Below are 13,404 nucleotides of genomic sequence, written 5' to 3' on the forward strand. Positions count from 1 at the left end.
CTTTATTATAAATTATCATCCCGTCATAATATATCATCTCTTGATTATCTCTATTGCACAGTAGAGGTTGCGCCCCTAGCGGCCATTTTATGAACTTGAAAATAATTTCCAGCTTTTTCTCTGAGCCGATTTATTTATAAATATTCTTTTTTCTAAGTTGACTAACGGTTCCTGACACGACCGGCGTCCTTTATTAATGGGCCACCCGGTACAGTTATATTCTGGAAATTGTCCTTTATAGCGCTTGACACTTCTTGACGCCTTCTACTTTGCTCTCGAAGACTACAAAATGCAAATTTAAAAACAAACAACAAACACCAAGTTACCAATTAAAAAAAAAATGACCTTTGCGCGCCCCTTCAAACTATTTAAGGGACGTGGCCAAGACGAATAGATACGACTCAAAGGGGCGTGGCTCTAGCATATAGGATACGCCCCAAGGACGTGGTTATACAAGATAGAACGTGTTTTGGATTATCGTAATGTATTAAACGAAATAGCGGGTCAGAATAAAGTAAGGTTCTCGTGGGTACCATAACTCGTCAAAGCCAGTTGTCAAATGGACCTGTACCCTTTTGTGGGATGGCTGAACACATTGCAAACGCAGCCATCAAATGACGAAGCGACATGATGGGACAAAGAGAAGCCAAAGAATTCCTCAAAAGTCCATCTAAGCTGCTAAGCTACAAACGAAAGGTCCTAGGAATGAGAATGCGAAGGAATACACTGAATGCAAGAAGAGCCAGACAAGTACTACAGCTATGTGGAGGTTTATCAAGACTATGTTTTCATTCGCTGGGCGTATCCAAACCGGAGGCGAGGAGCCACTATCGAAGCTGTGTAATCCAATCAAAAAGACGAACTTCGATATAATAATGGCCAACTTGCCCAAATTTGAATTTTAATGGGCGTGGCTAACTTACCGCGACGTTGGGTTGTGCCAGACCAGTAGAAACTCGATCTCGGCGGCGAGCAACTCGAGGATGAGGTTGCGCTTCTTCAGGTAACACTTGACGAAGTTGTCCGCCTTCGGAGGTTTGCGCGACGACTTGGTCGATCGTTTGCTCAACGTAGCGGTACTAGTCGACAACGGTACCGTGTTGATCCAGCCGGAGGCGGGGCGATTGAAGTCTCCCGGCCTGGCGAGCTCGTTGGAGTGCACGCCGGGCAGCGGCGTCGTCGACGGGCCCAAATCTGCAAACTAGCTAGTTCCAACCTGGACACGCCCCTCACCTCGCGCTTACCGCCGACGTCGCTCACTTTCAGGTACTTCTTGTCGGAGTGCAGCATCTGCCAGAAACGGATCAGGGTGGTGACGTCGTCGCGTAGTTCGCCGGCGGTTTGGGTGGGGCACGCAGGCGGTTTGCAGAAGTAATCGAGACAGCTGCAGTAGATGCGCTCGCGTAGCACGTTCTTCGCGAGGCTCTTGGGCAAGATGTCACCTTGGAGAAGGGACAACCCGCACGTCAGCAACCTACGCAGGAAGCGTCAGCTCGCGTTTTTAACGGTGCAATTCGGAGCTCACTTGAAACGCACGCCAATTGCGGAGACGTGTCTCGTTTGACATGGCGGATCCGCGCCCACCGTCATCGACAGCGAGTGGTGCACCAGACTCGCGATCATCTCGACCTTCTCGTAGTTATTATACTTGACGCTCTCCACGAGTTCGCAAATGAACTGCACCCAGATGACGTGCGGACTCACGAAAGGACCGTCAGGTTCCAGGTGGCAACCTACGTGCGGAATCGCTCTTACCGACTAACGTTTTTTTGTTACGTCTCTGTTAAAAGTTCATTACTGAGCTTTAAATTCTACAGTAGCCGTAGAAAATCTTTTTTTTTTAATCAACAGCATATTCATCGTATTGAAGCTCTTCAGAGAGGATATCTAAAGCTGTTAAGCTTGATCGAGCGTACCTACTTATAAGCATACGAAACTGGGAACTTTACGGAGACATAAGTATTCTTACTAGAAAACTAGACGCTCGTCTAACAGCGTCTTATTGACTTACAAACTGCCACATTTCCTCAGACAAGTGGAAAACCCGGGATGTCCGAAAGCAAACTTTGTTACCGAGCTTTAAGTTTCGCAGTAGCGGTAGAACATTTACTAAGTTTTATAAGGATTTAGCAGAGTACTCTATACAACTCTGTAAAAATCGGGTCTTCTTTTTACCAACGACATCTTATTGAAACTGTCCAGTGACGATTTCTAAACCTACACGCGTACCAAACTCGGAATTTTTATATTATCTTTCTAAAAAAAAAAACGCCCGTATAACAGCGTCTTTTTAACTTACAATAGATAATTTTATCTTTTTAGAGTGTAACTCAGTTTGTGTGTAGAGTATTGAACATAATTTAACCCCAAGAGGAAAAGTTTTATAATAACGAAGTTTTGAAGAGCGCTATAAAAAACCCGAGAAACTTAAAATCTGAGAAAATATCACACGGGCAGGTTACTTTCAAATAAAAACTGCGAGCTGTCAAAAATGTTAAATGGGTTAATAGAAACGGAAGGACACATAAGCGGAACCCGGGAGTTCCGAAGACAGCATCAAACCGAGACATCAGAAGTGGGACTGAAAAACACCAACTTTGAAAACGCACAACTGGAAGAATTAAACTAGCTGGTTTCGATGTGCATATACATTAGGGTATCATAACCATAGAAGTACACAAATAGCACTCGGGCTGAAGTTATACAAGATAAGGTTTCCTATAAACCTTATATAAATATTCGTTAGTTTCAAATAAAACCGTCAAGCGAAGAAAAATGTGAAATGGGTTATTAGAACCGGAACTCCTGGGAGTTCCGAAGACAACATCAAACCGAGAGGTCAGAAGTGGGATTGAAAAACAAGAATGTTAAAGATGCACGACCCAAACCAAGTGGCAAACCAATTTTATGACGAGCAAAGAAACGTTCGATCTGCCTAGCACACAGATCGATACTCGAGAGTGGAAAATACCTCCCACGGTGAAGCTAAATTTGCTTATAAACTCTTTATAAGTATGCGTTACTTTAAAATAAACCTTCAATCTGACCGATACACAAGTCAATTTTTCAAAGAAACTTCCACAGGCTACTGTAATACGTTTTATAAAACTTCTGGATTCAGTCAAGCCCACGCAGGATGATTGGCGAAACGTTAGTTAGTTCGTGAAATGTGAAATGGGTTATTAGAAACGGACCTCCCGGAAGTTTCGAAGACATCAAACCGAGACATCAGAAGTGGGATTGAAAAACACGAACTGGAAGAATTAAACTAGGTGGTTTCAATGCAGATATCATCAGGGTACCATTATTATACAAATACACAAATTCCACCAAGGCTGGAGTTACACAAGCTAAGGTTTCTTATAAATCTCATATAAATACTTTAAAATGAAACCGTCAAGCTGCGAAAAATGTTAAACAGGTTATTAGAAACGGAAATCCCGGGAGTTCCGAAGACAATATCAAAATCAATCGAAAAACGCGAACGTTGAAGTTGCACACATCCGAAACAAAGTGGCAAATCTCATCAACGACCCGAAACGAACCTTCGTAAGCGGCCAACGGACTGGCCTGCGGAGTCGACGCCGAAAACAGCCCGAGCTTCTTGTGCACGGTACATTTCCACGCGGCGACCATCTCCTGCAGGAACCTCGTCTCCAGGTCAGGCTTGGAAGTGATCAGCCACTGCCAGCACTCGACCGACGTCCTCATAGCCTCGACGCTGAACAGCTCCACCTGCGACCAAGCGATGCACTGCAGCAGATCGCGGTCCGCGTCGGAACAGTAAACGAGGAGCGCCGTCGCCTGCCAGAGGGCGTCGCGGTGCATAGAGTCGGACTTTTGCGCGCACGCGTCGCGCACCTTGCCCAGGATTAGCTTCGCCAGTTGGTCTTTGCCGTCAGCGGAGTCGAACACCGACAACATGCCGATCACCTCGCCCGTATACTTGGACCTCATCGCCGACGTGGAGATTGTCTTCGACGAGTCGCTCTTGACGCACTTGGGTCGTTTGACCAGGGTCGTCGTGCTCAGAGGTGCATTGAATAAGTTCAAAGGGCCGAATTGCAGGATAGACTCCAGGGCGAGAGAGAGGCCCGCGTGTTGCCACATGCCGGAGCTCGGAATCTGATTGATGTACTCCTGGATGTGGGACCGGGTCCAAGTGGCCGCCCACCTCATCGCTTCCTTAATGATGCGCTCCGAATTGTCGGCGAAGTCTTTTATGACGGATTCACGCGCTTCTATCGTGTCCATCAGTTGCACCGCGTAGGGGGTCTGAGGGATTTTAAGAGTCGGCGTTTCCTGATTCGGATCGATCTCCAACGAGTAGGACAGCACCTGGAGGATGTCGAGCATCGTCCACAGCACCCTGAAGCCGACCTCGTCGTGACACGGCACCAAACGACGAACAAAAACTTACTTCCTACTCCAGAGCAGATGGGGGAATTTGTCGACCAGACTGGCGAGGTACTTGTCCGATATGCGTCTGACCTGCTTGTGGGTGTGATTGAAGTTAACCAGGAGGAATTGGGCGTGCTGCTCGAGGTCGGCCTCTCGAGCCTCGTCCTTCGGCCTGTTTTTCATCACCTCGAGGAACTTTTCGAATACGCGATCACTCACGGCCGCTACGCAGTTCCACATGCCGCTCTTGTCCTTCTGCAGAGCGGCATCGCCGAGGTATTCGGATATCATCGAGATGATGCTCGGCTCGCCAGAATGCTGCACCCTGCAGCAAGCGGAAAAAAACAGGCTATTTCTTTAAGTTCGAAAACAAGAAATAGTCACCAAGCTTCAAATCTGGTGAATACGCTGGATATTTTAATAATAGGAACTTTAATTCAATTTCTTTCCCCAATCATGGCGCGTTAAGTTCTGCTGTTATCGTTGTACCCTTCTTCAAGTAACAAATAACTCTTTTTCCGTCTAACTTGGCTTTGATCTCCTTCGTCGTCAATCTCACTCGTTTCGATCTAATCCTTTTTGGTCTACAACTTTAACGGCAAATATGACGTTAGTCTTTGAACCTTTTTCCAAGTAATAAATGATTGTCCTTAAGATGTGCCATTACCTTGGTCTAACTTCTGCGGAGCCCTTTCCAGCTCACTCGGGGATACGGCAGGGTTCGAACCTTGGGCCACTCTTCTTTGACATTTTGATCAATGACATGCCACAAACTGCAGCAAATTCACTTAATCTTCTTTTTGCCGATGATTATAAATTATTTCGAAAAATTCGATGTAGACAAAAGGACTTAAATGAAGTAATCAAATGGTCAGAAACAAATAAACTAAATTTCAATATCAGCAAATGTTGTGCTATGACATTTAGCAGAAGATCAAGTCTTATAATGTATCAATGTAAAATGAAAGAAATTACAATAGAACGAAAAATAGATATGAAGGATCTTGGTGTACTTTTTGATTCCGGATTTCCGGATTAAAATTTAATAAACATATAGACAGCATAACAAAAAAAGGTTACAAAACGTTAGGCTTTGTGGTTCGAAATTCTTCGGGTTTTCAAAATAAGGAAACGTTGAATCTATTATATAATGCACATGTTAGGAGTATTATCGAATATTGTTCGATTATCTGGGGTCCGTACTATTCTGTATAAAACGAGGAATTAGAAAAAGATTCAGATGAATTTTTTATTATAAGAGGTGTAATATTTATTATTTTGATGTACCCTATGTCGTTTGAAATGATGATTTGCACACTTGAAAAAAGAAGGAAAATTGCTGAAGCAATATTTTTGTATAAATTGGTTTGCGGCAGAATAATTAGTGAATTAAGATTTATTGTACCTACGTATTTAACAAGGAATAATAGCTTTTGAACTTCCTAGAGCTTACACTAATCTAGGACATAATATATTATACAGAATGTGTAACTTAATAAATAATGAACTGCGTGATGCATGATGCGCCATAACAAAAACTTTAAAATACCGGTATAAAAAATATTTTCTTGGAACTCAATAATATCTGTATCGGAAAACCACCCTGCTGTTTACCCCTACCCTCTCCCTTTCTCCTTTGTCCTGCGAATTCTCTCTTTATTGAAAACTATATTTAATGATTAATGTATTATAAACTCTGCGTAACATAATTTTGTTTACTTGATTCTTTTTTTTTCTTGTTCTTGGGGTAATTTGGTTTACATTAAAATGGAGGCTTGTTTACCTTATATTTTGTAGTGTAATAATATGTGTATTTGGCAAAGCGATAAATGTGTTTATTTTTACTATTTCGAAACCCCATAACGGCGGTCGTTCAAGTAGGCCCCGCCCCCCTCTATACCTGAGCATCTCCACCCAATATACACTGAGCAGGAACGTGCACTGCGCGAACGAAAGCTTTCCGTTGACGATAGCGGTGACGTCGGCTGGATGCTTCAGCAGGTCCAGGATCTGGTTCTTCAATTCCTGCAGCTCGTTAATGGACACGCTGTCATTGCGCACCGCGCTGGTGTACTGCAGCTCGCGGATCTCCGCCCTGCTAGAAGTCGGCGACACCAACGCCGGCGACTTTACTGCGATCTCCTTCACGCCCTCATACCATTCCTGCGGCCACAGGCCTGCGAAGCGTCCGGCTTGCTTTCGCTCGTGTCCGATACGCGCGATACTCACCGGAATCGGACGCAGTGAAGCCCATGATCACGCAGTACAGCCAAAAGTCCCGAAACGTTTTGTGCACCCGCGGTTTCGGGTTCCTGATGGGCGGCAACCTGCGCAGCAGAACCGCAATCACCGGTATTAGGACGCCCAGGTTGCCCGCCGAACTGGACGCTTTCAATGCACCTGCGCAGAACGATTTTTTTTTTGCGACAAAATGGAGTAACGAGCGCAGGACATCGTGCGGTTAAACGACGCGGACAGGCTGGTACTGCGGAGGCCCGTAACATGCAATTCGACGCTAATTTATGACCGTTACACGGTATCATTAGATAGAGAGACTCGAGTTTAAGTTTAAAATGTTTTCAAATGAGGTGTCAATAAAGATTTGGGTCAATGACTATGACTTAATATTATTTAATACTACCGGTCCCCACGAATTGTAGCACTTTATCGAAGGTACAACGTCCCACGTCTATAATATGGTATTTAATTTATAATCAACCTACTCCAGCAACCGCCTATCAGAATCCCACGTTTCACACTTTTTATGTGAAAAGCATGTTTTAGGCAGCTCGATACGCCAAAAACCCTCTGATGGAAGGAGGTCGGTGAAACAACGAAAACACACTACTCACTATCACTTGCTAATTTTTTTGTCGTTCTTTCACAAATACCTACGCTTAGTTTCATTCGTTCCACCCTTGAAATGTTGACGTCCAATTAGAAAACACCGCGTATTCTGTTGTAACAAATATTAACGTGGGTCTTCCATAGGGCTCTATATCGGGTCCCGCATTGTCCTTACTATACCGGGCGACAAAAGAAATTGGGAACACTATATAACTTTTAAACGACCTGAGATAACGATTTGAAATTCGGTACGATTAAGATATGCTGAATGTCCAATTTTTTGACAAAATGACAAAAACGGATTAGTATGAAAGTGCCATATCAACGTCACATTCATTTATTTTGGAACTGCAGTTTTGTATTTATTGGAATTAAATAAGTGTTATAGATATTTACTTAATAACCATACTATCAAATGCAGCAGATATCCTCAGCTGTAAGTCTTGTAGATCGAACACTGGAGTTACATAAACACGGTCTTTCACGTGCCCCCAAACAAAAAAATCTAACGGTGTCAAGTCCGGTGACCGTGGGGGCCAATTGACTGGACCGCGTGTTGAGATTTGTTTATCCCCATAAACATTACGTAGTTGCTCAGTGACATCTCTAAAATTATGGAGAAGCCCGCCATCTTTAACGAGTCTTCAATTTCATTTCTTAGGAATTGTAAATATCCGTTCTTGAAACTGTCCGGGACGAATAATTCTTTGATTATTTGTTGTTCTGACGGTTAAACATAGCATTATCGTGATTCATCAGTGAACAAAATTAAGTTAACGAAATCATTATTCTCGTCATGTTTATGTAACAGCGAATTACAATATCGAAGTCTTCTTACAAAGTGAGCTTCATAAAGATGTTGACGGAGGATATACTTAAAAGAATAATAGCCGTGTTTCTTTAAAAATCTCCTCACAGATTCTCTTGAGATGTCTAAATTCCAATGCCACTTGTCTTAGCCGTGCAGCTGGATTTCGCTGACGTATCCCAAAACATTGATTTCCATTTCTTCACTTATAATAAAATTATCATGTCGATTATTTTGGGGATTTCTCGTTTTCAATTTCAGCTTTCGAAACAAAGAATGTGCAGCATATTCCAACTTTTTCTCCATTCGTAAATTGATTATTGTTTTCCATGCTAATCTGTCAAAATTTGTAATCATGCCGACTTGATGAATAGAAGCAAAGCCACCTCAGTTATTTTACTTACCTGGTCTTTTCCTTCCTGTGAGCTTATTTTTTAACGGATTTTGAAAATTTTGATGTCAACATGTCACAAAAAAAAGTACCGGTTTTAAAAAGTTTTTGTTCCCGCTATGGTGCTATTTGAAAAACCTAGGTTAAACTAAAGAATTAAAAGTTCATTACATTAAATGCTAATTGCCATTAGGCAAGTATAGAAAAGTTTCAATTGCAATTTTTCCCATGAGCAGGTGACCCGGTAAATAGTATTTATGATGGTCGCAGCCTCCTAGATACAATTTTCAAAAATTAAATAAAAGTTGTAAAAAACAAAAAAAAAAAGAAGAAGAGAAAAACCGTCGTATCCTACGTAAAATAATCTCCTCAATCAAATCAAATTTCAAATCGCTATCTGAAGTCGTTTAAAAGTTATAGTCTTCAGTCTTTCTTGTGTCACCCGGTATATAAAATATTTAGACAGTAGTTCAAAAAATGGAGCAATGGCAACCCACATACCATTATTATTTCTCAAAAAAAAAAACAGCATTGTAATAATATTAAGCATAAGCTGGGTAGTTTGCATCACACGTCTACAAATTTGAGGCAAGTTGTGAAGATCCGACAATTTATCACAGTATATTATTTATATTATTTTCAGGAAAAATTTGTTCTCACAATTTCTGTATGCGAACAGCATAATTAAAATTAATGTAAAATATATTCATCAAATTTTGACTTTCTTACAAGTTACAACTAAGAAAAGTTCAAAAAAATTCGTCATTTTTGTTTTTGAATTTTAACCGAGCAAGTTTATTGATCACAATTTTTTTTTTTTTTTGCAACGGAATTTTCATATGAAAAGTCATAATCTATAATTTAATGAAAAAGTTGCATTGAATATTTTGGTTCCATTTTTTATGTTCATTTCAATTTATGCGCAAGTTTTATTACTCGACGAGTGCGTGTAGCAATAAGGCGGGTAGAATATTAAAAATATTTAATAACACTAGGTTGCAATTAGTTTCAATTAATAATTTAGGACGTGTTTTTAATTATTAGTACGCAACTGATTTCTCTTAAAATACAACTAATTTTTGAAATCCTCGTTCACTTCTGGCCGAAATTAATCACCCAAACTGATCCCCTTAAATATTGACGTTCAATTAGAAAACACCATGTATCAAAAAAAAAAAAAACTGTTCGAGTTCTACCCGCTTTTTCTTTTTTCTTACGCATTGTATAAAAAATGTTGTGGCCCTCCGTTAGTTTACGTTATATCCGCCAAAAAAAACACCCGTTAATTGTAACATGCACGTCACATTCTAAACCCACACGTAAAATTTTCAAGTTTCCAGCGAAAATACAAGTATGTAAACAATGTAATTTTAATAACCTAAATTTAGGCGAAGCGTACACTCCAAACTCGCATACCCATCATCGAATCTTTTATTTTAAATGGCGCCGCCTCCATCACTGAGAGGAAATTCAAGGTTAAAAGAAAGAAATCGGACATTAAGCCGCCATTATACGATACCTGGCGACTTGTCGCTCGCCCTTTTGCCCTCGAGACCCAGCTGGACGAACAGTTCTAGAAGTCTGCCTAACAACTCGTGCATGTGTTGCTCGCCCTGTATATTGTCCGCGATGTTCGCGAGCGCGTTTATCACAGCCCGCGATACGTGCCTATATACAGGGAGAAAAATTACGATAAATTTGGAAAGGTCGGCAAGATTTTGCAAAGCACCCTGTACGCGAACTTCTTAGTAATACATTTGTCCATGTTCAGGACCATAAAATGTGGGGATGGTTAGTTGGCAACGTCGCAATAAAATTCAAAAACTAAACAAAACTACTACGGTGTATTGAGCGGATAGATAAACCGAATTTGTATATACAATACAATATGCATGTGTTGTTGTGTTTCGATTGGTCAGAATCCACAAAAAATAAACAACAAACAATATATATATATATATATATATATATATATATATATATATATATATATATATATATATATATATATATATATATATATATATATATATATATATATATATATATATATATATGTAATAATAATATAATAATATATAATTGCTTGAACTACTTAACTTTTTACCCTTCGCTAAAAATAAATCTGCATAACATATTTATTTTGTTGTATTTAAATTGGCCAGAATTCACATTATTAATCTATGTAGGAAATTGACTTTAAAAGAAATCACAACATAATTGTATTGTCTATTTATTTTCTTGTATTTCAGCCACTTCAACGATCCAATTTTTCAAAAATAAGAGTCCAAAATGAAACAATCACAAATCAATATCTTAGTGTTTTAAATATTTACATTGTTTTGTATTTTTGCAATATATATTTATTCCTTTGTATTCTGCCAACTGATTTGTATTGTCTATTTATTTTCTTGTATTTCAGCCACGAAGCGCGAAAAATACGCGGGAACACGCTTTTACATAAAAACAACATTTTTCTACACCACAACGATCCAATTTCTCAAAAATAAATTAAAAATTAATAACTTACTGTTACATATGTATGTTTTTGTATTTATCACTTTGGACTTCATTCTATTTCGACAAAAAAAAAATTCAAAAATAAATCTAATCAAATACCTGTACTGGGCGCGATCGTTCGTGCCGCTACCGTAGGCGGCGCTGCTGCTCTCCACCGTGATCATCGTGAACATCTTCATCACGACCTCGTAGACGTGGGGCTCGCACTGCGCTATGATCATACACCCCAATTGGTCGACGATGAGGGTGTCGAGCGCTGACGGCACGCGACAGAAACGCTGCTGGAAAAACTGCAGAATGGTGTCGGTGGTTTTGGGCGTGCCTTTCAACGAAACGGCCACGTGACCGAGCATGATGACGATGTTGGTCGATATTAGGGTCGACTCGCTGTCGCTCTTCTCCGCGGTGAAGAGCCGGTTCGACACGGAGGCGACCAACGCGCGCACGCAGTCCGGATCGAGGACGTGGGCCGCCTCGAGGGCGTGGCAAAGGTTCTCGATGGCCGCGTCGCGGAGCCGCTCGAACGCGGTCCACATCGGAGACGACGACTGCGCAGTCTCCGCGCGCAGACGGTTACCGCTCGCTGCGCAGGCGACACGATTATTAAGTCAATAACAAAAATACACTAGGTACTTTTGGAATTAAAAGATATACTTCGACCAGAAATAGAATGCTTTTGCAACCGACCCCGTGATTAACTTTGCCTACTGTTACTATTACTCAAAAACCGCAGCCCCTTTTAGAACGCCCTGCCGAACAGACCCTTACCCCAACCATTCCAGGACCGTCCTAGGAATTTATCTACCTACACTAACAACCGGGATAAATTAGTACAAAGTAACAATTTATTACGTTCAATGTCACTTGTTTTTATTGCTGCTCCTAATTCCTCTTCTGAATTTCTTATAAAATTGTAAACATCCAAAACAATATGTTTAGCATCCGAAGAAAAATGGATCCGTTTTTTATTTGCATAAGTAATTCGTCTTTTAAATTGTCATTAGGATCGACTACCATGTCCACTTCGTCTTCAAATTCTGCGTTGTTTTCCATGTCTTTTTCTCTCAGGGGAACATCTGCTTCGTTTTAAAGTGTTAAAAAACAGGAACCTTCAAAAAATGTTTAATTATACGATTCTAATAAATATTTTTCTGTATTCTTATGAAGTACCTTTATCTACCGCGAACAGTCTTAAAAAAGACTGTTGTTGTTTACAAATCGGACTATGGCGAAGATAGAAAAACACAAGAAGAAGAATGTTGTTAATAGACAGACACACAAGACAAAATTAAATATTTTCAAATTTTTCTGTAAGATAAATAGAATACAGGTACTTACCCTTCTCCTTTGAACTATCCAGCAAAAACAGCCTCGCAGGGTCTAAGCTCGAGAATCAGGTACATAAATATATGCTTACTCACAGTCAAATATCTCCGTAATATACACCAACATATGCAAATTTTGATTAATCTCTTGAAAATGTTAATATAAATGCTAAACAAAATTTAAAACGGTCCATTTACCTTTCAAATAAAAATTTCATATTTCTACAAATATTCGTTACGGTCCATCTCACACAAAACCTACTTAATGCAGAATAAACAGGTCTGCAGTTAACGGGCTGTAAAATACTCAAAACGTCTAAACAATAAATGCACTATATTTTTGGCCGTAGAATATCATATAATTTTCGCGCAAGACTGTTAAGACGAAGATGCCATAGTTTTGAAATACCATGTATTTCAAAACTATGGCATGCTGCAATGGATTGGTTTCAAACAGGTAATCGTGTTTTCTGTTTACATGTTTTGAATTACTTGAAAAAGGAAGTACTTGACTTAGCTTACTTGTCTTGTCTGATAACTACTAACTAATAAATAATACCATCTAGTCAAGACTGACTTCTAGTGTTTTCATGAATGAGAGACTAATGTTTTCAACAACTCCTGAGCTAACACGTAGCAAAATAATAAATCAACGATTTCCTATATACAATTTAATTACGAAAACTGAGGCTTACATATTTTGTTTTTAGTATGGGACTCTATGTATTTTGAATAGGGATGCAGATGGTTGCTATACATACCGAGCTTTTTGAAGTACAGGTTTTATTCGAGACTCAAAGAATATTTGATATTTTGAATGCGTCGTCGATATAATGAATATAGCACCTTTACTTATGTGCGAAATAAAAGAAATTTTTAAAGAAGTTTTTACTTTTTTCCATTGCCACGTCCTTTCGTTTCTTGCGTAATTACTTATTGCTTACAAAAAAAATGCAAGGAAAATAAATTAACCCGAAAAACTAGCCAAAGCCAAAGTATTACCCGCAGAAAGTAGAAGTAAAAAAAAATATATTGTTATATAGCAATATTCAAAGTTTCAACTTTTTATTCGCCAGATAGAGGCCGTAAAAATAGCTGTTGTTATTAACGCC

At 40.0% G+C, this 13,404-nt stretch overlaps 1 protein-coding gene across 1 annotated transcript in view; it reads right to left on the reverse strand.

The window, feature by feature from the left end:
* LOC132697041 (phosphatidylinositol 4-kinase alpha) overlaps positions 1 to 13,404 on the reverse strand; it is a 28,969-nt gene that overhangs the window by 8,051 nt on the left and 7,514 nt on the right. The window contains exons 7-15 of the mRNA XM_060662296.1: positions 11,067 to 11,550; positions 9,967 to 10,115; positions 6,631 to 6,801; positions 6,302 to 6,578; positions 4,421 to 4,726; positions 3,546 to 4,369; positions 1,526 to 1,733; positions 1,245 to 1,474; positions 924 to 1,194 (exon numbers count right to left, since the gene is read on the reverse strand). Of these exons, the coding sequence (XP_060518279.1) occupies positions 924 to 1,194; positions 1,245 to 1,474; positions 1,526 to 1,733; positions 3,546 to 4,369; positions 4,421 to 4,726; positions 6,302 to 6,578; positions 6,631 to 6,801; positions 9,967 to 10,115; positions 11,067 to 11,550 (2,920 nt within the window). The remainder of the gene's footprint in view (positions 1 to 923; positions 1,195 to 1,244; positions 1,475 to 1,525; positions 1,734 to 3,545; positions 4,370 to 4,420; positions 4,727 to 6,301; positions 6,579 to 6,630; positions 6,802 to 9,966; positions 10,116 to 11,066; positions 11,551 to 13,404) is intronic.

Source organism: Cylas formicarius, unplaced genomic scaffold, assembly GCF_029955315.1.
Source record: "Cylas formicarius isolate icCylForm1 unplaced genomic scaffold, icCylForm1.1 PGA_scaffold_1__22_contigs__length_36826433, whole genome shotgun sequence".
Classification (NCBI taxonomy): Eukaryota; Metazoa; Arthropoda; class Insecta; order Coleoptera; family Brentidae; genus Cylas; species Cylas formicarius.